The sequence below is a fragment of the Corylus avellana genome, chromosome 3 (assembly GCF_965113065.1).
Source record: "Corylus avellana chromosome 3, dhCorAvel1.hap1.2, whole genome shotgun sequence".
NCBI lineage: Eukaryota > Viridiplantae > Streptophyta > Magnoliopsida > Fagales > Betulaceae > Corylus > Corylus avellana.
In genome coordinates, this window is record NC_142492.1 from 28,701,835 (window position 1) to 28,729,816 (window position 27,982).

The 27,982-nt window shown below is 37.4% G+C and overlaps 1 protein-coding gene across 3 annotated transcripts; it reads right to left on the reverse strand.

Annotated features, from left to right (window-relative positions):
- Window positions 1-824: 824 nt before the first annotated feature.
- On the reverse strand, window positions 825-27,055 carry G2484-1 (protein). 3 transcript variants are annotated; one of them, XM_088514907.1, is made up of 18 exons: window positions 26,911-26,930; window positions 26,702-26,798; window positions 12,086-14,010; window positions 11,528-11,980; window positions 10,766-10,921; window positions 8,768-9,198; window positions 7,966-8,441; window positions 7,532-7,584; window positions 7,339-7,446; window positions 7,046-7,257; window positions 5,444-6,967; window positions 5,095-5,203; window positions 4,631-4,811; window positions 3,201-3,268; window positions 2,982-3,097; window positions 1,991-2,881; window positions 1,295-1,391; window positions 825-1,165 (listed from the first exon to the last, which is right to left on the reverse strand). In XM_088514907.1, exons 3-18 carry the CDS (start codon window positions 13,998-14,000, stop codon window positions 1,149-1,151), a joined length of 6,807 nt encoding a protein of 2,268 aa, XP_088371033.1. In that variant the 5' UTR covers window positions 14,001-14,010; window positions 26,702-26,798; window positions 26,911-26,930; the 3' UTR covers window positions 825-1,148. The 3 variants fall into 3 exon arrangements, with proteins under 3 accessions (XP_088371033.1, XP_059441330.2, XP_059441331.2); XM_059585347.2 differs by having other exon boundaries at window positions 5,444-7,257; window positions 26,729-26,798; window positions 26,911-27,055; XM_059585348.2 differs by having other exon boundaries at window positions 5,444-7,257.
- Between the last annotated feature and the right edge of the window lie 927 nt (window positions 27,056-27,982).

The following is a 27,982-nucleotide window of genomic DNA, read 5'->3' on the forward strand; positions in this document are numbered from 1 at the left end:
TAATCTCCACTTCATGAGGCATGATCCACTGCTGATTGAGCTATCCCTTATAAACTTAATAGACTTTTATACTGCCATGAAAATCAATCCATCTTTGAAACAACACTTAAAAAAAAAAATCAAAAGCTCATTTTGACTATTACATCATCTCAATTGCACAATAATTTAATTGTAATAAATTGGTAACTGGTAACATCAGAAGCGACACACAGCATGGGAAATTAGAACTAAGATGAAATAGCCAAATAATTCTCTTTCTTTCTTTTTTAGGTGGGGGTGGGGAAGGGGTGGAATAATCATTTCCTCTCTTTTGTGGGGAAAGGGAATAGGTAGTGGCAACTAAATCTGGACTGCTGACTGAACAATGGCATCGAAGTACATATTTGCTGCAAACTTGAATAAATTCTTTCAACTCTTTCAACCCCGTCCTTAAAAATTCATTCGACTCCTCTTATATTTTTCTCTTTTTATTTTTTTATTTTTTTTAAAATGAAAAACACATGCTATTAAAAAAATTAAATACTACATACTCAACTCTCATCTCACTGAATTGAATTGAATTGATGTGACAATACCCATTAGCTCTTGAACTAGCTTTTGTTAAAAAAGGAAAAAATATCTAAGAGATGATAAACACGGCCATATCAGCTAAGTGAGATGAGAATTGTGTACTAAAAATTACTCATTAAAAAAAATGTTCTTCTCACATTCTAAGTGACATTTTACTTTTAGAGATTGGGTTCGAGAAAAATTTCTTAGGAAATTTCGGTCCCACATGAAAATCTACACCCCCTACACACAAACACAGTATGCTTAGACAGGCAGAGCACGTCAAGATGTTAATTTTAGCCAGGAAAGAAGCGTCAAGATTGCTCATCTGCAAACTTCCTCGGTGATTTCAAGCCAGACTACATGGAGAATTTTCCATATACAACCTATTAGGCAAGACCTAGGGTAATCATACTTTAGAAGAAACTAAATCAATATTATCTACTGACTAGATTTTGACTAAACCATAGGAAGCAGGAATTTCCATTTCTAATTTTCTCTCCTACTATAATAATATACACATGAACTAAGCTTTGGTGTATTGATCATCCCATAACTGATCTTCTCTGAACTTGAACACATCATTGCAGAAGCTTCATTCAGCCATGGTTATTCCCTGATAAAAAATCAAGCAATCAGTTTAATGCATGCACGTCGCATACACAAGAAAACACCAGACGGGACTTGAGATTGCCACAACATTGAATTGGAAAAGTCCAAAATGAATTCTAATATAACATCTTACCTCTAGAACCACTCCTATTCTGACTCTTGTAACCCTTGTCGTGTGAAACAGAAGGAATCTTCGAGATGATCAATGAGCTTTGCAATCCTTCCAGTAGCTGCAGTATCAACAAGCATATAAGGTACAAGATTAAGAAGGCCCGTATTCATGCACTAATAATATCAGGTCAGGCAAAGATGGATTTGGGGGGGGGGGGGGGGGGGGGGGGGGGGGGGGGGGGCGGCTTAAGCAAGCACACTTTTAAAAAAAGAAAAGAAAAAAAAAACAGGGAACAGTTTAATAATTCTTTTCGAATAAGTATTATCGAGTAGGTTACTAAGTCTCAGCCATGATACTACACACAAAAAAAGACCCACAATCAATCAACTAGATAATCAACAAAGTATGAACTTATTCAATTCACTTGTAATATCCGTAAAATATTCAATTCACTTGTAATATCCGTAAAATATTTAGTCCTTAAACTTTGGTAAGTTATTTGCATTCATTCTGCATCAAAAATAGATGTGGTTCATTGCCTTGGTCATACCCTTAAGTATTAGTTATATATTTTTTGTTTAACCTATGATTTTGAAAAATTATTTTTTGTAAAGACGGTTTTGCATAAACATGTGCAAGCGTCCAAACATACTGACTACTGTAAAGACAGATGAGAAAGAATATATATATATTTTTCCACTGGTAACTTATACTTACCCTTGACGTTGGTTGAATTCTACGATTAGATCTGCGTCGCTCAATAACTTCAGAGGTTGATTTTGCAGGATTAGCATTAAAAACTTTGTCCTCCTCAATTCTAGCCAACTTTCCACCACCAGCAGGTGCAAGTTTTCCTTTATTCACCCTTTCAGATTTGGCATTTGATGCAGAACCTTTCTTGAAGGATCCATCTGATGAGGGAGCCAGTGAAGTAAATAAAATTGGGCCCTCTGCAGCTACCTCAGTGCTAGCAAGTGATCCAATTTCTGACAGGTTATGCTTTCCCGATGCATTCTCCGAATGACTTACAGAATCCTTGACTCTTGCTGAATGATCTGTCAAAGGGCCATCATCAGGAGCAGAAACTGCACTCAGAAGGTTGTCCTTTGCTGGAATAGTTCTACCTGTAACACTTTGTTGTTTTCCAGACTTAAGAGCTCTTGGCTTGGTTTCAGCAACTCGTTTTTCCTTTAAATCACTTTTAGAACTATTTTTCCATCCACGGGATCCTGATCCTTGAGGCATCATATATTTCACGAATTTAGCTGAATCATTTGCTTCATTAATTTTATTACTTCGATCTGCAACATAATGTTTGCTTACTTCCATGAATTTTCTCTTCTTTCCAGGCTTAGGAATACCAAAAATCACTCTCGATCCTTCCTTCTGCAGACCAGTCCGTATTGTTCTGAGGGCATCTGGCTTATTCTCATTTCTGGCATCCTTACCAATATTAAATATCTTTTCATTCGCTGATAAATCCAGTAATCTTGATTCTTCAGGTTTTCCTGATTCTACAACATCCTTGCTTTTCAAGATCTTATCCTTCCCCCTGGCCTCTACCATTGGACTGCCCAACTTGAGTCGTTTTTCCTGTGGCATATCACCCTGAACACCAAATTTGCAACTTAGTACAGAAAAAAGAGAAGTAAATGTTTTTAGTCACTATAGGACACACATCAAGTATCGGAACATCTAAAGATAGCACCTCGTGAGAAGCAGAGTCATGTTCTCGCAGATTGGACCATTCAATCCATTCCCCATCATTCCAAATGAGAGAAGGCCGAAGATCCCAGGCTCTCACAACTGAGGTTTCTCCTTGAGCTGCAGGAACCAGATAATGATTCATTTTGAAAAAAACTGGGTCTACACACAATAATTGGGAGCATAAAACGAGCATGGGTTTTCATGTAACCAAAAAAAAAACCTGGAAGTTGGACGGTTAATGTAGTCCCATCTTTACTGATCTTTTCGGTTACAACCCCTTCCAACCAGCTGAGAGAAAAAAATAAAAATAATGAGATCAATTAAACAACTACTATACACAGTATATGGATGGCTGAGGAACAAACCCAAACACTACGATCCGTCAATTAAGGGTCTCAATATCAGAAAAAAGAGAGAAGGGCCCACGGGGAGTGGGGAGCGAGAGCAGAATTACAAATCAGAGCTTCATAGTCCATATAGTTGGGAAAAAGACTGAAGAATTAGGTAGTGCTTACATAATTTCAGTTAATGACCCTAAAATGATAAGCAGGAAAATGTTAAGGAACAGAGGATATAAACGCTTCCACTCTTTATGTCATTTCCTTTTATTCTTAAAGGTAGCACGTTTAGTCGTCTTCATGTACTGGCTTATCATCAATGAAATCCAAAAGTTTTCTTTATGGAATTCAACATGTGCATTCCCTTGTCCCATTTTTTTTTTCTTCCTCTGGTAGAAGGTCCAGAATAGTTCGGATTGATTCGATTCACCCATCTGCTAGGTTTGATCCCAAAATTAGATGACTTTATCTAACAATGGGGTGCTTAAGGGTTTCAGCTGTTTGACCATCTGGTCTGATTTAAATTTGGGCAACAAACATTACCAAATCCAACCCTTCTGTTTCTATAAAGTTTTCCACATGGAAAAAGTATAAGCAATCACAATTATAGTAGACATTATTTTATTACTAAAACTATTGTATTTCAATCACACATAAGTGCCTAGGCATGGACAATCATCAAAATCAAGTATCAAGTGTTGCAAAGACAGCTACTCAAAAATTTCATATGAGAAGTCCATATGATTGCTTTCTACAATATTTTTCATGAATACTGTCTAAACCAGAACCATTCAGAAAATGAAGTACGCAAATAAATGAGCATCAATGGAGTAAAATAATCAGTTCAGGTTTTAGTGTTGCACCATAATCAATCAGAGTGAAAATAAATGCAACAGATTATCAGGAGTAGAATAATCTGTTCAGGTTTTTGTGTCACACCAAGATCAATTGCAGAGTAAAAATAACCTTCTGAGCTACATATGCAACAGATTATGATAATATGTGGAATCTTTTTAATACAGTTTTTGGAATTTGCTTTGCAATATGCAACCTAAAAAAATGATTCTGAACATAAAAACCTGAGTAATATGGCAAAAAGAAAACCATATTACCATTTCACTTATACTTAGCATCCAAAACACTTTGTTATGTCCCTACAAAAGTTGTATCCAGTATAAAAGATCGTCAAAATTTTATCCTTTTAACTCTTTTAGAATAATATTTAACATTTTTCGAGTTTCCATGTCATGTTTTTCATCCCTCACAATGCATGAATACATAGCTACCATACTAAGACCATGTACATGCATACCTGTCTCTAATCCATGCATCAACTCTATCACCGACAGACCAATTATAATCCCCCATGGCCGCTCTACGTCTTTTCCTTGTACCTTCATATCGCACAGCAGTAACAGGACGGGCTATGCGTATTCTTGGTGCCTTGTCTCCTTCACCTAGAAGCGCCACCCATTCCATCAGTGGTCCCTCTCCTGGACAGCAGAGAAAAAGAAATAAATATAAATATACAAACACACACACAGTGAATAACCAATCAGTGTAAATGCTTTAAGCATTATTCGTTCTGTTTCAAAATATCTCATGCCAATTACACTCCCGGCAGCTAATGGTTGTGACAAGGAGTCCGTGGAAGTAAATATACATATATGATTAGGCAAGATCATTCAAATATTTCTCTCTTCAAGGCACAAGGGAAAGATATACCCATGGCATAGGCAAACCCGCCTGCTGCTAACACCTTTAATAGCAACTTACCATCATCTGTTTGAAGTTCATTGTAAGAAACATGTGCCTTTCCATCATCCAAACTCAACACCTTGGCTGTGAACCAGGCTGCTTTAAATCCTTCTGTATCTTTGAGAACCTAAAATATACACTCACCAAGTCAAAAAAGAAAAAAAGCTTACAAAGACCTTGCAGTCCAAAAGAACCGCCAAACTTGGCTTTAAGGTAAACAAAGTAATATGCACATATTTGAAAGATAACAAAGATAAATTAGAACTCACATCTCAATAAATGCAATTGGATGCAAAAAGTTCATCTTTACTTCAAACCTAATGCTAATAAATAGTTAAAAATGTAAAATCACTTTCAGGTCACATACCTCTACAAGTGAACCCTCCTTGATGCTATTCTGTTTAAAAGTTTCCACAGCCTTTTCAGACTCATTCTGAACAGCGGAAAATCTTGATCCAGTCTCAGATTCAGGGACGACACCAATGGTTTTAGCCAAATCAGAAACTTTTCGGCCCTTTTGTCCTCTTGAATCCTTTTCATTAGTTGCAACAGTAGCTGAAATGCCATCTACCAATCTCATTTGATCCTGCATGGACTCCCTCGGCATCTCTGTTGGGATAGATGATTTCTCATATGTAGTAATCTGATTTTCTTTCTTATCTGATGATCCGTCTTTTGAATTGTTAGTAGAAATATTTGGACCTCCTCCAATACTATCATTGTTTAGATGTTCTCTATTTGTGTCATTTGGTTTCACAACTAGCTCAAAAGATTCTCTGGATACTTTCCAAAAACCCCCTGGCCCAGCTTTTACCAGCTCACTTAATGGCAAAGGATCACCCATAGCAACAATCTTTCCAGCTTGTGATATCGCCTCTGCTGCCAGCTCAGCAGCTTTTACAATGGCATCCATATTTTCAGCTCTTTTTGTGGCAGCTGAAGCAGCTTCAACCCTCTTTCTAACAGCCTCCTTAGCAGCTATAATGATTGAATTGGAACTGTTTGTTCCATTTTCACCCTTCAGGATGGATGCGGGAGTTGCCTTTCCAAGAATATTCACACTATCAGGAAGAGAAGTCCCATTACCTTGACTGGGATTGCCATAACCATTCGCAACAAGTGCTTCTTCAGCCATTAGCTTTGCTTGCAATGCAGCACTTGATGCAACATTGGCAGCCGCAGCTGCTGCCTTCGCAACAGCAGCAGCTGCTGCTATTGCAACAGCAGCAGAAGCTAACTTAGCTTCAACATCTGACACCAGTCCAGAACTTTTTTGCTTTTCCAACTGACTCCATATTTCTTGGCTGTAACTAACAGCAGCAGCAGAGAGAGCAGCAGCATTCTCTGCCTGTAACCTAGCCTCCTTGACATTACTAAGGGTCTCCTCTGACAAAGTGGCCCTCTGCTCTACGTAGTCACCAACCCTTTTGAGATTATCAGTGCATGATATAGGAGACTCAGATAGAACCATTTTCTCCGAAGTGGCCTTAGAAGCAGACCCAGTGGGTGTTGCAATGGCAACAGATGTAGACAGATGACTAGTTAAAGCAGGAGTAAAAACTGGTTCTGGTTGAAATTGAGGTTGCAAAACAATCTGGCCAAGATCCTCAGAAACTGGAGTCTTTTTCCTCCTCCTCGACTTTGGATCTTTAGTATTCTGTCCAGGTGATGCTGTTACTTCTTTTGGATCAAGCAGGGGAGTGCTAGTAGGAACCCCACTATGAACCACTGGACCCGTGGAAACGTGCTTTATACCAGAGGAATGTAGCACAGATGATTCCTTTAAAGGAGTTGATTTAATAGTTTCTGTGTTAGGTAACACAGAAACACGAGCACTGGCATCAGGTGCAGAAGTTTGCGGAGAAGCCATCCAGGGACCACGAAAAGGGAACTGAGATATCCACGAGGTGTTATGTCCAACAAAGTTTCTAACTGGAGGAGTTTGATAAGGATGCAATGTAGTAAGTACCTGCTGATAATCCATGACTGAACCTCTTGGCATGACACTAGATTGCAGGGCATCACAAGAAGGGGTAGGAATACTCCACAGTGGTGATGAAAGGGGTATCATCGAATTTACAACTGTTGGACTACCCTTACTGCTGGTTCGACCAAGAGGTGAACCAATACCTTTACTTTGAAGTGCACTTTGTTTAATTGCTTGTTCAGAAGTCCTAACACCTGTAGATGTGAATTCTTAAACCCATTACAAACTCAATTAAATAAGGAGAAAAACTAAACAACTTAAATCCAGAGAGGTACCAGAACGTGGCTGCAGAGGGGTTTCAGGGGTAATAGGATGAGACTTTTGACCATGTAGCCTTCCCATGCACACACGCCAGGCATTCTCCCAAATGCTCCTTCCACCATCTAAAAGCACAGTATGCGAGAAGTTAATGTGTTTGCGATGAGTGTCAAAAAGGGAAAACATATAGGGGAGATAGAGAAAGCTAACCAGGTCCACCAAATGCTGATATCATATGTGCTTCCTCAGGAAATGTTCCTTGACTGCAGAAAATTTTGGACACATAAAACTAACACTTAGGGCGGCAAATTTATTGTTTTCCCACTTCCTATCTTTTTAAAAAATACCTCATAATCCTACATATATATAAACATCCCAAAAATACCAATAATCCTCCATATAGAAAACACATCCCATTAACCCTATCTCAAGGGAAACAGTGGCCTTTTCCTTTTCCTTTTTTTTTTTTTTTCCTGATTTGGAGGGAGGCTCATGAAAGCCATAGGCATGAGAATAGTGCCTTCAAGCACATTGTCATGCACAACAGTCATGGCCATAATACTGAATTAAATCGATCCTAGATATCTTTACCCCAGAAATGTAAATTAGTACGACACAACAAGTACAGATACAACAGAACTCACATTAAAGCTCCATAAACGAAGATCTGAGCACGCAATTGCACTTGCTGCAAGTCCGTGAAAGGCTGCTGAAACACTGTAGATGGTGAAGCTGAAGTATTCAAATCTGGCAGACTAGATGCTGGAGCAGTAAGAACAAAAATTGGTTTTGTAGTACTGCCATCTATATGCCCATAGTGCTGCATTTCACTGGATTGCACAAACTGGAAAATTGCAGATGGGCTCAAGGACACATTTGCTGATTTGTCCCCTCTGTCTGATTGCCTTGTAAGAGCTGTTTCTTTTGCATGATTTCCTCTTTTAGCAGTTTCCTTTCCAGTTGCCTTACCAGCTTGTCGCTTAGTTTTACGCTCATGAGTACCTTTTGAATCACCACGTGTAATCTGTCCTTCAGATACTTGTGGACTTCCATAAGAAATATCTTGTGACATCTTGGCCTCCATTTGGCCTAAGCCAGAAGTTGAAGAACTCACTACAACCTTCAAAATAATTCTTCGTAAGAAATTAAAAAAAAAAAAAAAATCATTGTCTAAGGACATAATATGGATCATTTCAGAATTTCCAGACATATATCCGTAAGGGGATCTTTTGTTAAGTAATAAATCAATCCCATTAAAAGCGAAAGGCGCTCCTAAGTATATATCAGTAAAGAATTTTGACTAAATAAAAAAAAAAAAAAACAAACAAACAAACAAACAAAAAAAAAAAAAGAGAGGAGGAAAAAAGAAAAGAAAAGAAAAAAAAGTGATACAAAATATCATAGATGCAAGTTTACAACGTCAACTATGAACAACATGAAACTTACAGGTGTTACATTGCCAGTGGAAATAGAAGAAAAGGGTTGTGAATTCTTGGGTTGCGAATTCTTGCCAGTGTCTTTTCTAGACGAATCTGCCAATGAACTGATCTCAAAACGGAAGCTCTTCCCATCTTTGGAGGTGCTATTTCCTTTTCGACCCCCAGAAATGGACAAAACATTGCTGGCATCCACATCAATGACCTCCGAAATCGAGGCATTCTGAACTGTGGACCTATTGAGTCTCTCCTCTGTGGACGCCTTCACTTCCTCCTTTTTATTTTCGCTATCTGAAAGCTCAGTAGTTTTAATAATATTAGGGGAACCAGTCGGTTTACCAGGATCGCCAGAAGCACTACCACCTTCCAGTGTACATAACTTATTTTGAGATTTGGGTAAAAGAGAAGAAAAGGAGTCCTCAGGAAGTTTTAAAACCTCACCTGCAAAATAGGGATCCAGTAATTAGAACAGACATGAACTATGAAGGAAAAATGAATGCAAGCTTCAATATCATTCACCAAGAAAAAAGAAGACTCCAAGGAATATGATTCTTAAATTCCTTCAACCATAAAACAAAATTATGGCTCAAATAGATTCAAAACCTAGGCGATGTAAGATAAGTCCAAAAACATATGTGAATTCTTATTAATACAAAGTGACCATTTTATAGTCAAAATAAATTTAATTATATTGAATTGTTTGATCACTTCTTTCCCCATTTGCTTCATTGTTGTATATGTATTATTAATAATTTTCTTTTTTTTGATAAGTTCTCACAAAATTTTATTATTAATAATTTTCTTAATTCAATAAAAAGTTGCACATTGATTCTAGTGATATTAATTATACACAGAAAAAAAATATCTATATATATAAAAGATATCTATATATATCTTTTCAATTAAAGATCTAAAAAAAATAATGGGATTTACTAAGTAATTGAATATTTTTTTCTTTTTAATAACCACCAAATATTCTCGACAAGGTCTTAGTCCCTTTTTACTGGTCCTACAAATAAATCCTGCCTCTTAATGCTATTCAATACCAGGAACAAACTGTACCAACCATTTCCTTCATTTTTCTTAATTACTTCTCTTTTCTTTGTGCTTTCCAGATAAGTGTTAACAAGACAATGAAAAAGAAAGCCTGCGAAGCATTGCATTTTCACACTACATACATTTTAAAGCTACAACATATCTCCTCGTACAGAAATTTTTCTTCACCAGGCATATATGCTCAGATATCATATATCTCCAGATTGGTTGGCATCTTAGTTTAGACTACAAAGTTTACGCCATATTTCACATATATGCTAACCTACCATCAAATTGCACAAACTCATGGACATGTTATACACAAAATATACTAATTAGATTAAGTTAGGACCAAATGGAACATAAGATTTGGTTTAGAAAGCTAATGGGGAAAGTTCACTTAAGCCCCCGAACTTTTACCACTTTTGCAATCATCCCCCTAAACTTTAAAAACTCTCAATTTCGTATATCAAACGTCAAAAAGTTTGCAATATTACTCTTCTGTTAGGATTTTCTGTTAATGGAGGACACCAAAATACCCCTGTTTAGAAATTTAAAAATAAAAAATAAAAAGAAAAAAGAAAATAATTGTTGTCGGGCTGACCCATGGCTAAGTAGTGGGTTCCAATTTTTCTTTTAGAATTTTTAATTATTTAAAAATTTTAAAAATTTTAAATACAAAGGTATAAGGGACATTTCACCTATACTCTGTCTGATTTAACCCCAAACCCTAACAGAATGGAAGATATTACAAATTTTTTAAAGTTGGATATACTAAATTGAGAGTTTTAAAAGTTTAGATGGATGATTGTAAAAGCGCTAAAAGTTCAGGGGGGTTAACTAAAGTTTCTCCAAAGAAAATATACAATACAACTAGTCAATGCAAAGTAAAAAAGAAGTGACTACAAGCTTAGTTTTCTCAAAATTGACTTCATTCTTAACAATTAGAAACAAATTGTCTAAAATGACTCACTATTGGTGCTTGGCGTGGCAGTTTGCCTGCAGTTCTTATCTCCAGAAACTGTAGTATCATCGGCTTCCAAACCTACTTGGCCAGTGCCATGGCAAGATTCTTCCAATGGTAAAGACACAGATTGTGTGAGCATCATATCATTGTTTAGAATTGGTTCTGCATCAGCAACAAAATTACTTGGTAATATTAATCAAATGGAATCCCAATATAGGAATTGCATGGAGTGTAATCCTCCAGAGAAAAAGGACAATGGTAATAAAACTCAACCAAGGACTGATGACAGATAATATATCTCATCAAAAGTGCCGCTATGAGAGTTTTAAAAATTATGAGTAGCACTAATTAAAGACAAGGTAAATCTTTACAAGAATGATTAGGCCATATGAAACATATGAAACACAAACAAATGTTATGACAAGTAAATACTTGTGTGGTTTACAAAAAAAAAAAAAAAAAAAACCATCAAAGACATGCTGAAGAAAAGTGGTCGTGCAGGTTGAGGTACAAAGAAATTAAATTGTGGAAAATAGCTTTTCAATAGTCACCCCATCTAAAGTATATTTTTTTTTTTAAAAAAAAAAATTAAAAACTTTTTCCAATTTCTGAAGTACAAACTTCTTGGACCATACATATGGGAAGTATGCAAGAAAGAAGACTTATGAGATTTTTAATGAGTGTGACATTGAATAATAACCAAGAAGGTAAAAAAAAAAAAAAAAAAGAAAAAAAAAGCATATACTAAAACAAATTACAAATACCCACCTGCAACTTTTGGGGCTGCCTTTTCACCACCCCCTACTTTTGCTGCTATATCACAAATAACAGGGCAAGCTTCATTAGCAAATATTGTTTTAGCTTCAGCCTGGCTTTCTGCATCACGGGTTTCCACCATTGACAGAGATAGATCAACAGTTTCTCGTTGCAGCTTTCCAGCAGAAGCATGGGATGCATCTTTTTCAGTTTCAGAAACAGGACCTGATTCAGTTTCCACTTCTGAAGATTCCATCAAAGTAGATATTCCAGCTTCTGAAGATGTCTTGGTTGCAGTTGGCTCCTTTTCATCCGAGTGAGTAAGCCCCCCAACAGAAGCTGTCATTTGAACCTCTTGGCCGTGAATAACTCCATCAGTAGTCATATCATCAGAAGGCAAGAGAACACCATCCATCGTGTCACAGGATACCACCTTATTAGCATTTTCCAAGTTAGCATTTGATGCTGCAAAAAAAGAAAAAAAAAAAAAAAAACCAAAAACCTCAAAATTTGTAGATTTCATACATATGTTTAAGCATTCATCAATATTGGATGAGTTGTGATAGAGACCTGATTCATTTCCTATAGTTGCATCAAATTGTAATTTTGTAACTATTGACTCATTTCCAGCACTACCTTCTCGAAAAGATGAGCTCTCAACTCCCTTATCGATGATAAGAGATCTACCAACCACACAATCCACATTACTAGAATCAGAAGGCAGCGTTGTGCTATCCTTTTCACTAAATGAAACATTTACATCACATTTATGAACATCACCCTGCCCATAGAATTTATCTTCTTTGCATGTTTGAGTGGATTCAGCGATTAGGTTCTCACCGGGCGCTCCAGAAACATCATGAACAACTTTCAGAGTTCCAGTCTCAGGTGTTCCCCCAAGCAATTCAGCCGAAGAACACGCCAAAGTCACACTAGAAATACCTCCTACATGACAATTGTTGTTTTTGTTGCCTTCACCCATAGAAACTTTATTTTCCTCCACGGACGGCATGGGTGGCTCAGATTTGCTTACCAAAATCTCATTATCTAATTGGCGACTAGTTTGTAACAAATCATCCTTCTCAACATTACTTTCCTGTTCATGTGTTAACTGAACAATGGCATCCATCTTTGGCACCATGCTTATGCAGATCCCAGCATTGGGATCACTAACTTGTACTGCATATCTCTCACTACTAGTATCACCCTTAAAGCCCAGTGGTGTGACTTCATGTGTATTTACTTTAAATGGATCACCAACCTCTGTGTCTTTTAATAAAACCACATTATCACATTTCCCTGGCTCGGCAGGAATGCTGGAATCTACATCCTCTCTGCATTGTTCCACCATATGCAAGTCAGAATCATCGTTGTGTAACATACTAGAAGGATCCTCCACATTACTGGTGCAATTTTCAATTGCATTTCCTTCTATCACAGAGTCTACCTTTGAGAGCGAATCAAGAGGGCTTTCTAAATGAAAGGTACCACTTTCAACTACATTTTCATCCAAATTTTGATCATTCATTTTAGCCTCTCTGCTTAAAACATTAAATTCCTCCTCTCGCTCAATATTTCCTGTTTGCAGTTCCTCTGAGTTCATATTGCTAATATCATCTATCTGATGTAGGAGATCTTGATCATTCACCTCATCGCCACTTGTAATTTTATTGTGTGTACAGGTAACCAAATTATCAACTTGCACAACTGGTGCAGAAGAATCTTCTTGCGTTTTGTCATCCAGATATTCATCAGCCAACATATCAACACCGCTTCTATTTGCATCATTAGATTTACCATCAGCAAATGGACTTTCCTCAATCACAGGTAAGCTACTCTTTACACTGACAGCATTGGGATCCAGTTCACCCGATCTTCCATCCACAGAAAACTCATCTTCTTGAGTTTGTGAAGTATCTTCAACATGAGGCCCCTCCACCAGTATATCACCCTTTAACCCAGAAAAGTTTTCAGGAATCTCATCCTGTGGTAATGTAGACTGTAAATCTGTAACGCCCCCTGATTTAGGAAGAATGTTATCATCATGTATCAGACTAGGCTCCATTTGCTTTGTTAAGCAGCCCAGTTCATCACATGCATCTGACTCCTTCACAATAGTTTGTCTGGGAATAATTTCTTCCTGCCCAACAGATTTCAATAGCATTTCAACAGATTCTGAGGAAGTGGCCTCAGACCAAACATTATTTCGCCTCACTATAGAGCAAGATTCTGCTGCACTAGAACTGAACTCTATCCCACTACCCCCCCGAGAGAAATCTTCAATCCAACGGTTATCTTCGTTGCTTTCAATGCCAAGAAAAACTTCTGTCTCAACTAAACTATCAAACCTTAAATGCCCCGGAAGGCTGTCATCAAAATCAAACTTGGGAAGAGCATATGGCCGCAAAACCGGTGGAAATTTGGTGCTTCCTTCTCCAGCTAAATGAAGATTCTGGCTTTGAAAATCATTGTCATCATAATCCATGGGTGTATCCCTACAAAAAAGAAAAGGTGAGGGATATACAGATAGAGAAGAGAAGTAGAGACAGAGATTACAGTGCAAATATTACACAGATCATGTCTTCAAAATTTTAGAAATATCTTGCTACAGGGTGCAACAAAAATATATAAAAGCCATGTCAAGTATGTTATGCAGTACAAACAACAAAAATGACATCTTTTTATGACATGATGGAAGTCAAAATAAATAGCCGTGAGGATTACTTATTAGGAGTTTTAAAGTCTTTATTTTTATGAATCCTTGTCCAATAGGGACTACGAGCGTTTGTTTGTAATAACTAGGAATCTTTGTCAAGTCAAGATTAGGAGTCTTTATTTCAAATAATTACGAATTCTTATTTAAAGGATTAGGAATCCTAATTTAATTCCATTAGGATTTCTTAGTAATCTTAGGATTAGTACTTGTAGTCTATTTAAAGGCAACTAGTGGCTTTATTTTGGAAAATTGTGTTTTGAAGAATAAAATATCTGAAGAGAGTGACATTCTTGAAGGAAGCTTTCCCAGTGTTGTTTTCTATTGCTCGCCATAAGGAGGCCTCGGTGGAGGATCTTGCGCAGTTTTCTAACGATTCCTTTTAGTGAAATGTCTACTTCCATAGATCGGTGTACGACTGGAGGTGGAGTTGATCACTTCATTCTTTAATCTTTTGTACACTCAGATTGAGCCGAGGTAGTGAGGATAAAATGTGTTGGACTCTTACAAAAGGTGTAGGTTCAAGGTTAGATCTTTTCATCAGATGTTTAGCCCCTCTGTTGGCTCTTCCTTTCCTTAAAAAAGAATTTGGAGTTATAAGGCTCATTTGAGAATGGTGTTCTTTCTTTCGACGGCCGAGTTAGGGAAGATATTGACTTTGGACAACCCGAGAAAGAGGTGTCATAGCAATAAATTAGTGTTGTAATGTAAGACGAGTGGGGAATCCATTGATCTTTTGCTCCATTGCAAGGTGGCTAGAGACTTGTGGGATTCAATCTTACATCTAGGTCATGCCCCAACGGATGGTGAAGCTATTGGCCAGCTGAAGAGGTCAGTTTAGAAGCCATCATAATATAAAAGCCTAGAGGATGGTTCCTTTATGCATAATGTGGTGTATTTGGGGGGAACGCACTATGCAAAATTTTGAAGATTGTGAGAGTTCGGTGGTCGAGTTAAAAGCCATAATGTTCAAATCCCTCTATTTAATAGTCCCCTCTTTTTTCAAATTTCCTAGAATTTCCGAATTTGTGTTCTTCCTCCTAGTTGAGTGTCGCTCTTGTATACTCCATGTGTACTTAGATTATGCCCTTCTGCACCTTTGAATAAGATTGAATTACAAATTAAAAAAAAATTCTAAAGAGATCTTTCTTGTCCTTCCAACTTTTGGGTATTCTTTTAAATCAATCAAGTGTTGATAACTTTATTCCTCATATTATGAGTGAATTAACAGGTTTAAAGAATGGTTTTATTTTAGATTTGCGGTATTTGTCGCAAACCAATGGATTCAAGATCATTGACCTTTATTTTACATATTTTAAATTTTTCTACATTCTCTCTACATTAGGTGGTATCAAAGCTTGCTACGTTCTTACAATCATGTTGCCACAAAGAGGTTCTAGTAGGGCGTGCAATTTAACTCGTGACCCAGGAACCCGACAGGAACATGACATGTAGTTTTAGGGTTAAGGTTTAGGTTAAACGGGTTCGGGTCATAAACAGGTGACCCGTTTAATAAACGTGTCACATGAGTCAATCTACAGATTCGAGGGTTGACCTATTTATATAATTATTTTTTTTATTTTTTAAAGTAAATTTTAAGTTTAACTAGCAATTTAACTAACAACCTGCAAACCCGACACATAGTTTTAGGGTTAGGATTTAGATTAAACGAGTTCGAATCATAAATATGCCCCTGCTTATGACCCGCTTAATAAACTCGACACGTGAACAGTTTTGCCAGCCCTAGGTTCTAGTGATCGCGATGCTACTGTAGAAGAAAATTTTTAAACATAGCATAGCCAAGATGCAACAATAACTTGACGCTTTGACTCATCAAATGGCTGTAGCAGTAATAATGACAACAAATTGAAACTCTAACTCAACAAGCTGTTGCCTAGACCGTTGCCATCCAACAAAGACAACTACTACCAAATCAGGGTTACCCTCATTAAGAGCACACTCTCCAAGTTACCTACGTACTTCATGCTCTCTTTCCTATTCCTGTTGAAAAATTTAAGTATCATCTAGTTAGCTGGTCCAAGGTATGCTCTCCTATCTCCGAGGGAAGCTTAGGGATTCGGAATTTGAGACTATTTAATAAAGTTTTGTTAGGGAAGTGGTTGTGGTGTTATGTGCATAAGAGAGAGGCTAGGTAGGGAATTGTTGTAGACACCAAAATTCGGTTATGAGTGGGTTGGGTGGTGTTCCATCAATTCATCAGGGCCGCATGGAGTGGGGCTTTGGAAGTATATCAGAAGGGGGTGGAGGCTATCTCTAGCCAAAGAAAAGATTTTATCCCAGAGTTGGGTCCAAGATTAGATTCAGGGATGATGCGTGGTGGAGACTCGAGCCTCAAGGAAGCTTTCCTAGGTTTTGATAATAGCTTAAATGTGCCTATTTTCTTTACTAAAATAAACATTATCATACTTTATTTTGTTTAATTCTTAGATAGATTATGGTGGAGCTCTTCAAAAAGAGGCTTTTTCTAGGTTAAGTCCCTCTTTTACTCCTTAGCTTGTACCGAAGGAAGGAGATTCCCTTCGGGAGTGTGTGGCGGACGCAGGCTCCTCCGAGGGTGATTTTCTTTGTGTGGTCAGCAGCTCTGAGCAAAATTCTGACCTTAGACAACCTCAGGAAGAGGCATGTTATTGTGATAAATAGATGTTGCATGTGTAAGACGGTGGACCATCTTCTTCTTCATTGCGAGGTAGCTTATGCTTTGTGGAGTACTATTTTTGATCGTTTCGGGATGTCTTGGGTGATGCCTAGATGGGTTTCCGAGTTATTTGCCAGTTGGTGGTCTGCTAGGAGGAGAGGGAGTGCCGCGGTTTGGAAGATGGTGCCTACTTGCCTTTTTTGGTGTTTATGAAGGGAGAGGAATAATAGGAGCTTAAGGACTTGGAGAGGTCCACGGAGGACATTTTATCCTCATGTTTTCATACTTTGTATCTTTGGACTAAAGCTTTTGTGTCCCCATTGTCAATTAGCTTTGATGATTTCCTTGTTCGCTTTTCCCTTTCTAGTTAGGTGATCCCTGTTGTATACTCCCTGTGTACTTTGGGGCGTCTTACACTTTTAATAAGACTAGTTATTACTTATCAAAAAAAAAATTATGGAATATTGTTCAATAATAATTTTTAGCTTAAAATGTTATCTTAATGCTATTACAAAACAATAAAAGAGAGAATGAACGGTAAAAGGTGGAGTTGATTTTCTTCATGAAGGACATGTAACACTTGGTATATGGAAGGCCAACTAAAAGACGAAATAAGAAAGAAAAGAATTGGGTTCTTACGAGGTGCTGAAGCGTGGAGGATTTTTTTATTTTTTTTTATTTTTTTAATGTATTGTTGTATATATCAAAAAGCGCAATGCGCCTCTAAGTACACAAAAAGTATACATAGGAAAACCCGCGAAAACCCACAATAAGACCCAAAATAAAAACTAAGTAAAGAAGGCCCGACACCTAAAACCCAAAACAACCCTAAGCTCACTATGAGCTCCCACAAAAAGACCCCCAAAGTTACAGAAGCAAACCCATCAAACAATATTCTTGCCCTTCCTTCCCCGAGAAGGCCCGCTAGCTATACCATAATTAATGGAGCTTTCTAAATTTAGCAGCTAAACGTGATGGAGGATTTTGATCCTCTAGATTTGCCATGGGGCCCACATACAAAGATAAAAAATTAAAATTAAATTTTTTTAAAAAAAGGAAAAGAATAAGAGACCAAAGTGGACTACTCTAACATGGATTACTAAATTAACTAGAAAAAAGTTTCATTCCATATATATAAGAAGACTCGCACAACAATGAAGGAGGGGGGACACCACACAGAGCATTGGGAGCTGGAGAGGAGTTTTTTTGAGGCTCCATCTGGGGAGCCGGATTGGGGTTTCTCTAGAGCAGTTTAGAGCTACACTGGTTAACTTTTATTTTCAGTTTCTTTTCTTTTAGTTAAAATTTAATATTTAGTACTTTGATTATTGAATTTATTTTCATAGTTATTAGTGGCTAAATCTCTAGTTAGGGTTAAGGGTGAAGCTTAGTATTTTTATTATGTGTTCTTGAGACTATTTATTGTTCTTCATAGATTAGAGATTGAATTTTGGGGATGCTTTTTAATTTGAGAAAATTTCAAGTGACAAGTTTATTTTGATTCATTATGATTTTTGTTTATATCAAATGCTTACTTTGTTTGATTCGAAAATATATTGAATGCTTAATTTATTGTCACATTGTTATAAAAATCAAATTCCCAACAAATCCATGTTCAATCTATTTTATATTTGATTGGTGCTTAGTTATTTTATCTTCCGATCAGAAGAATTGATTTCTACCTAGTTGAGTTATAATATGTCCTTGAAACCCTAGTACTTTTCTCATTAATTTTTATGTAGCTCTATTTTACGTAATTTAGTTTTGTTACTTTAATTACTTCATTGCTCCACTTTATAGTGAAAAACAAAAATCAATTCTTTTAATTTTTCTGCACAATAATAGGAATTTTACTTTAGTGTTTTACCATTTCTTGTGGATCAACCTTGTACTTACCAAGAATTTATTACTTGCGATAGCCTGCACTTGGGTTTGCACTATTTTTGGTACAGCAAGTTTATCTAACATGGCTAGTGTGAAGGATGCATCTGTTGCTGTTAACATGGATTTGTCGAGTGGCTCCCTTCAGTAGAATGTTAGCTTTATCCGCTTGGCTCACAATTGGGAAGTGCATGTGTTGGCTTCCTTATATTCCTTATTGTACTCCAATAGAGCGAGAAGGGAAGGGGAGGACAAGCTTTGGTGGGCTCCCTCTCACAAAGGGACGTTTGATGTTAGATCTTTCTACAAGGTCCTTGCTTGTAAAGGGGCTATTCCTTTCCTTTGGAAGAATGTTTGACGGACCAAGGCTCCCTTGAAAATGGCTTTTTTCGCTTGGTCGACAATTCTAGGGAAAATTCTTACCATGGACAATTTTGAAAGAGATATCGAATCGTGGTTAATAGATGCTGCTTGTGCAAATTGAACAAGGAGTCCGTCGATCATCTCCTCCTCTACTGTGAGCTCGCCGATGTTATATGGAATGCCCTTTTCAGTCACTTTAGGCTGTCCTAGGCTATGCCTAATCGTGTGGTTGATTTGTTTGCATGTTGGTGGATGAGTGGTCGTTCTCGGAGTGCTGTTATGTAGAAAATGGTTCCCTTGTGCCTTATATGGAGCCTGCTGAAGGAAAGAAATACGAGAAATTGTGAAGTCTAAGATAGGACCTTGTAAGAGCTCAAGTCCTTTTTCTTTTTTACTCTATTTTCTTGGACAGATGCTTGTTTAGCTCCCTTAGTGATTAGCTTTTTTAACTTTCTATTTTCCTCTTCTTAGGCATTCTCTTGTATACTTCATATGTATCAGGGATGCGCTCCTCTCTCCTTTTTGATATATACAACATTATTTTAAAAAATAAAATAAAAACCACGCTATATGGAGTAGAAAAGCACAAAAGATTAAGAAGTCATGGAAGATGATCTAACAAAAGACAAATGTATCGTGGATTGGGTTTGTCACCAATCTATGATACTGAAGGCAACAAACTGATACAAATTGGGATGCGATACAAATTGGGATTCATATAAAGTGTTTCATAAAAGTCCAATTGTTTGGAAAAAGGCATTCAATTCATTATTGTTGGTTAGAACACCCCACCACTATTTGATGAAAATCCATAGGAACTAGATTCAATTAATATTCATGTTGACAATTTTGGAGAGAAAAATGTTTTGTTAATTGGTTTGTCATGTTATAATATAACTTTCCTACTTCACAATAAAAAAGCAACTTATGATCAAATTTGACAAGACTTCATTGGAAGGGGAATCAGTTAATAAAATTGTATAATAATCCAAAGTATGGAGGTTAGCTTCTTTTTATTTTTGTTTTTTATGAATAATAATAATATTATTGAAAGAGAAGGGCCCTCACACAAAGTATACAAGAGAGCTGGTGTGGAGGTTAGGACTTGTAGCCTATTTAAAAGCAACAAGTGACTTTATTTTGGAGAATAAAATTTCTAGAGAGAGGTTTCTCTTGTTCTTCCAGTGTTTAGGTATTCTTTTGAATCAACCAATTGTTGATGCCTTTGGTACTGGTAATACGTATGAATCAACATGTTTAAAGAAGGGTTTTGTTTCCATAATTTGCACAAATCAACATATTCAAGATCGTTTATCTTTTCTTTTACAAATTTTATTTTATTTTTGGGAAAAGTTCACATACCCCCCTCAAACTACCACTCAATTGACAATGTCCCCCCCCCCCCCCAAAAAAAAAAAACTTTCAATTGCGACAATGTCCCCCCAAACTATCAAAAATTGACAATGTCCCCCAAATGACGAAAATATCCTTAATAAAATAAAAATAAAACAATTTAAAAAAAAAAATTCAGGGTGTGAAAATTTAAAAAAGTTTCTTTTTTTTCTTTTTTTAATTTATTAGAATATTTTTATCTTATTGAAAAAAAACTATGGCCACTTCTGTCTTTTTGCTAGCCTTGGGGGGACATTGTCGCAATTGAAAGTTTGGGGAGGACATTGTCAATTGAGTGGTAGTTTCAAGAATGGAATGTGAACTTTTCCCTTTATTTTTCTACATGCTTCCTATATCAGCATGCTTACAATTGAACGCACAATAAAGGGAGAGAAGCTCCCCCCTTCTCTTTAAGAGAAGTTTTCTACCTCCTTGTGAGGTTTTTCATCCGCCTTGTGTGGATGCCTGAGGGAGGAGGGATGGAATTCTTTCCCTCCCTCCTCCTTTCCACCCTTGTTCTCCATCTGTTTCTTCTCTTTTTCTCTTGTTTTCCTTCTTTCTCTCTATCGTTTCCAGTTGTTCCTTCCCCATTACATCAGCTCCGACTGCTCCTTTGCCTTCATCATTCAACACCGTCCCATCTCCGCCACAAATCGGCCGAGCCCAACCTCCACCTGCCATCCATCAACCATCGCAGCCCCCTAACTGGTGTTTCCCGTTTTGGTTTTCTCAAAACCCGATCTGTCAATACTAGGCAGCTCCTCCATCACACGTGCCTCACCACCATGCTCTACGACCTCTACGCTTCCCGACGCAACCATCAGCACCTCCGTCCGGCCAACACTCGCCGGAGCGTGCGCCACACGCACCCGAGAGTGGATCTCACTCGCAGACGCGTGGACAACACGCTTTGGAGCGTGGAGAGCTGTCTTCCACACGTGGCTCCTCCAATCTGTCCTTCACCCGCCTATCTCCGCTCCTACCCTCGCTCTAGTGTCCCTTTGGTTTGGGTTTCTTGTAGTTTTTTTCTTATTGTCTTTTATTTTATGTTGTTATGTGTAAGTAGTCTCCCTATTTTTGTGATGTATTATCTTTGGGTAGAGACTCGGTTTTTGGCTTTGTGTTGGAACGCTTTGATATTTGTTCTGCCACTGTGCGTTGCTATTGTGGTTAAGAGAGGTCTCTCCTTTGCAATTGTGATTATTAGATTCTCTAACAGTAAAATTATCCATGCTGCCATCACGTGTCTCTCGTCTGCCACTACCTTTGGTGAAGCCCAAGCTGCATTTCAAGCTATTCAAGATTGTACTTTTCTGTTTTCTTTTGTTATTTGCCTTATTTGTAGTGCACTTTATTGTGCACATTATGTAGTTCGATAGGCCACTTTCAACCTTTGGGTTCGGAAGCATTCCCAACTGGTCTCTCATTCTTTACTCCATTCGGATCAAGAATGGGAATGACCCACCTTATGTACCCTTTTCCTTATTTGATTAGAAAAAAAATAAAAAAGGATCAATCAAAAATTTATATATTACCCTTTGAAGACTATTTGAAACAAACAAAAAAAAAAAAAAAAGGAAGAAAATGAAACCCCTTCCTTTGTTAAATCTTCTTCATTTATAGTGATTTCATCCAGTTACATTCCTCCAAACACTTCACCAACTTCACAAATTAGCATATGCAACATATATGTTTTTTTTGATAAGTAAAAATGATTGAAGGATAAATTTGGCGTCGCCCGGGTTCGAACCGACATATATGTAGAACTCTACACAATGAATTTAGTGGAACAATGAAAAGCAAGCATAGAAAATATTTATATTTTTTTTGGAGGGGGTGGGTGTTAATAATAACTAATGGTGAAGACAATTACACAACTAAACCTAATTATGTTGAAGCGATGAGGTTATATAAAAGTAAAACCATATTGGAGACTACAGCAGGAAATAGTACACTTGAATTAGAAAAACAATCTTCTAGATCATTTTCCCCAAGATACAAACATCATCTTGAGATACTTGATCAAGAAGCAAGCATATACTTAGAAGATCAAATTAAAACTAAGTCTTACAACTTGAACAGAAGCAAGGGCATGCGCCACATGCTACAATATGGTTAAAGTGGGGAAAAGAAAAGAGCATTCGACCCTAAACTAGTTAAAAAGCATCACAATAGTGAGAAAATATCAATGGTACCTAGTAAGTACCACTAGCAATTACATGGTACTGCTAGTCAGAGTACAAGAATTTTGATATACTAACCTAGAATACTTTCAATTCATAAATAAAGATTTGACACACATGAATCCCATTCAACTGGCAAAGATAACATCCCAAAACCAACTTTGTCTAAGCAATTGAGCATACAACCAAGTTTGTACACACAATTGCACAAACATTCAATTGCATTTCACTCAATTCCTCCAAAATAATAATGATAAAAATAACAATAATAATATTTTTTTTTGATAAGTAAATAACGATAATAATATTAATAATAATAATAATGTAATTATAATAACAATAGTAATAATATTAATGATAATCAGAATCATAAAAAAAAATTAATAATAATAATAATAAAATAAAATTGTTTAGTGGGTATATGAGAGACCAATAATATGTAGATTGAATAGAAAAGAAAAAATGATACAAAGGGCTAAAGAGATAAGGAACAAAGTGGCCATCATGCAACGGCATAACTTGTAAGCGTTACTTAGGTGCACATGAAGTATACATGAGAAATACCTAGATAGGAGGAGGGAAAAAAAAAATTATGAAAACTAAACTTCTAAGGAGCTACAAACGCTGTTGTCCAAGCATAAAAAGTAAGAAAGAAAAAGGACTCAAGCTCCGCCAACGCCATCTTAGGATCTCAAAAAACACCACAAAAGGCAAGAACGCACCATCTTCGACACAGCAGCACTCTAAGTGCTACCACCAGTCCACCAACAAGCAAACAAGTCAGCTACGCTACTAGGCATCATCCAAGGCAGCCCAAAATGATTGAAAAAAGCATTCCATAAGGTGCAAGAGACCTCGCAATGGAGAAGAAGATGGTCAACGAACTACCATTCTTCTTGTACATACAACACCTATAAACCACAATGACATGTTGCTTCCTAAGACTGTCCGTAGTAGGATCTACCCTAGGGCTGCCAACCAAGCAAAAAAGCCGTCATCAAAGGAACCTTAGTCCACCAAATATTCTTCCAAGGGAGAGGAACATCATTGTTACAAGAAAGGACATTATCGAAGGATCTAATAGCAAACACCCCTTTTCTGAAGGGGGACCACCAAAACTTGTATTTACCATCTTGTCTCACTCTAATTGAGTACGATAAATTAGAGAACAAGACAAAGACATCGATTTCCCAATCATGAACCACTCTAACAAAGCTTACATTCCACTGAATGAATCACCAGAAAACTTCAAGTGAGTCGCTACTAAAGCATCCTATGCATAGGCAATACCATATAAATCTAGAAAGGCTTCCTTAAGGGCCTTGTACCCACACCACAGATCATGCCAAAATCTAAAACTGGTGCAATCTCCCACCTCAAACCTAGTATGACTTGAATACATCCCCCAACCCATACAAACCAAAAGGCTCATTAAAACACCACCCACCCATCGAACTGCCAAATTTAGAGTCCACAACTCTTCAGCACGCCTCTCTCTCATGCGCATAGCTCCAAAGCCATTTTCCCAAAAGAGCACAGTTGAATTTTAACAAGTTTTGTACACCCAACCCTCCCTCACATATCGAATAGCAGACCTTGGACCAACTAACTAAGTAAAATTTGAACTCTTCACCAACCCACCCGATAAGAAATCATGATAAAGCTTCTCTATGCGGTTTGCAACACCCGCAAGAAGAGAGAAGAGGAACAAAAAATATGTAAGCAAATTGGAGAGTGCGCTCTTTATTAGGGCAACCCTACCACCCTTAGACAAGTACATCATTTTCCAACTAGCCAAATGATGTTCTATCTTTTCAATAACTCTACCCCAAATCGACTTGGCCTTAAAAGAGACCCCCCAATAGAAGACCAAAATATTTCAAAGGCAAGGAGGAAACCCCACAACCCAAAATGCCAATCAACCCATCCACATTCTCAACATTACCCACAAGGAACATTTCTGACTTGGCCAACTTAATCCTCAAGCCAAAGGCAGCTTCAAAACATAAAAATAAAGCACGCACATAAGGAAGATGGTCCAGCTTAGCCTCGCAGAAAACAAAAGTATCATCCGCAAACAACATATGTGAAATCTTAACCACACCCAAATGACTAGACCCCATATTAAAGCCTAAGGGAAAACCCCCATTAAAAGTAGCATAAAGCATTCTACTTAAAGCCTCCATAATAATAACAAAGAGAAAAGACGATAGAACTCCCTGTCTCAAGCCACGAAAGCTACTGAAGAAACCAAATGAATCGCCATTCACCAAAATGAAAAAGCGCACCAAAAAAATACAATGTGCTATCCAAGAACATCATTTCTCGCCAAAACCACACCTCTTTAGCAAGTAAAGTAAGAAATCCTAATTGACATGATCATAAGTCTTCTCAATATCCAGTTTGCGTATCACCTCTAGCTTAGAGGATCAAATTCTACTATCCAAGCATTTGTTAGCAATGAGAACGGAGCCAAGATTTTGCCTACCTTGAACAAACGCATTATGGGACTTCAAAATAATCTTCTCCATAACCCTTCTCAATCTATTGGCAAGGTTTTGGCAATAATCTTACAAACTCACTCACAAGACTAATAGGTTAAAAGTCCTTAAGATCAATAGCCCCTGATTTCTTCGAAATAGGAGCAATGAAGGTGGCATTGACACTTTTTTCAAACTTACTACGAGCATGAAAATCATGGAATGCCCCAATAATGTCTGTCTCGATTACATCCCAGCAAGCTTGAAAGAAAGCCATAGAAAAACCATCAAGCCTAGGTGCCTTGTCACTGTTCAAACCTTTCACAACCTCAAGAACCTCCTCCTCAAACGAACTCTCTAGCCTAGCGGCTTCCACCACATCCATGGAGTCAAAAGCAAGAAGGCCATCCAGCTTAGGCCGCCAGTTGAACAATTATGAAAACAAACTATCATAGTATTGCAAAATGTGTTCCTTGATAGCAGATTGATCAGAAGAGACTAAGCCATTTACAAACAAAGCTTCAATGGAGTTGTTTCTCCTACTTGAGTTGGTCACCCAATGAAAGAACTTTGTGCATTTATCAACCTCTTTAAGCCAAAGAGTCCTATACTTTTGCCACCAACTAATCTCCTCCATTAGGGTGACTTTTTCGAATTCACAGATAACCAACGATTCCACAAGAAGAAAGGTCATCATAAAAGTTCTCACTTCCTCCAACCCATCGAGAACACAACTCTAAAACACCATCCATCCTAGATGCACTAAGAGGCATAGAACTCCAATTTGCCCAATATTACACAAGAAGAAAGGTCACATGTTCAGATAATTCTTAACGTTTCTCCATATCACCAAGATTTAGAGATGACACACTCACACCTAAGACACAGTGGAAGTTTATTCTTAAAAAATATTACACAAGAAGAAAGGTCACATGTTCAGATAATTCTTAACGTTTCTCCATATCACCAAGATTTAGGGATGACAGTGGAAATTTATTCTTAAAGTTCTATTCAAGAGTAAACTAACAAGGAAGAAGCACCTACTTCAATTGCCTGATTCATTCTATGTAATTTCCAAAAAAAGAAAAAACTATTGGGACAAAGCTTGCTAGGTAGCATCCTGGTTTATAAATTTATAAAGTAGTGCATTAACAAACCTTATCTCTTCTCTGTTGAGAAATGACAAGTCTATTTACCTATCAAAACAACTTAAATAACGGTAAAACCCATTTCTCAAACTGGTTATACAAGCACTTATCCTCACCTACAACCTGAACACCACCTAAAAGATATATATACATACAAACGAACTAACGCTTTTAATCAATTTAAAGATTAACCTAGTAAATGATTGTTTTCCGGAGTAAAAAAGTAGCCAGTCAAATAATTGATAAAATAAACTGAGCAACTGTTTGAAAGTAAACTCACCATTTGCAAGCAAACCAAGCAACATCTCTTCTCAAATTTACATACAAAACAAAGCCTATCACTTTAAGAAATGTAGGAAATGAACAGTACCAGAACAAGTAAGTCTAGAGACGCTACCTCCCTCCATCCGGTGACGAAATCCGGCCCGTTTGATCTCTCAACTGCTCCCCAATCGTACGCTCATCTACTGCTCCACAACAAAAATCCCTAGGGTTAAGTCTTTCAATACTCTCAACCAGAGCACACACCTCAAACCTAACAAAAGTTAAGCACAAAGTCGCCGAAGTCTATGTACTTACTGGAGTCTTCGAGTTTCCGTCGGATCGAATTAGGGTTCCGGCGAATCGACGGTGAGATAGGAAAATAAAGCAAAGAGAGAGAGAGCGAGAGAGTGTGCGTGCGTGATACCTTCGCAAGTGGTTTACTCCTTTTGTTTTCTTCTCTTGGGATGTTCACTTGTTTTTGTTTGTCTGGGGAGAAGAGTAAAACGTGAGATGCCGATCCAATTTAACTCCAAGTGGGCCTTTCGTAAACGGCCATGATCCGACGGGTATGAACACAATGAGCCTGACACGTGGCTTTTTACCATTCGGAAGACGAAGGTAATTGCCTTTTTAACGTCCGTCACGGGCTGTCGTGGATGTAACGGTCACAGGCTTCTTGATTACCGTCCGATTTTGGTATGAAACATAAACCACCACAACTGATGGATCATGTTCCACCAATAACTCGCGATCGGACGGTGGGCACGAGTCCATGACGGGAGGCTGTTTAGGAGGGATGTGAGTGACAAAATGGTTTAATGTTTTTTAAATAAATATTTAAATTTTAAAAATCCAAAGGGGTATGCTTGGGTAGACACGTGGCTGGAGACCGTAAGATCGGGTCAGAGCAGAATGTGGCCCCTATGTAGGAGCGAAAAGTTTTCAACACACGATAACACTTTTCGAAATTTCTGACTTTTTAATTGCTTGGGCTCCGCCACATGGTTGTACCATGTGGCTAACATCACACGTGTGTACGTGCTGAATTTATTATTATTATTATTATATTTACAATTATAAAATTGCCTTGTGTAAATTACATATAGTTGTTGTATAATTGGGTATTACAGCAACTAAACAAAAACAGAGAAGAAAGGGTTGTAATAGACTTGTCAAGCACACATGACACAACTCATAATATCCTTTACAAAATTGTGCTGGTGTTTTAATGACTCAAATCTATCTATCTTCTAATAATCTAATTCCATATTCATTACACCAAGAATTTAAAACAAAATCCCACACTTGGATTTTCAGTAAATGTAAAATGGAATGCTTTTTCTATAATTTTGTGATCAGACCATCTTAGTTAATGAAAGCAAATTGC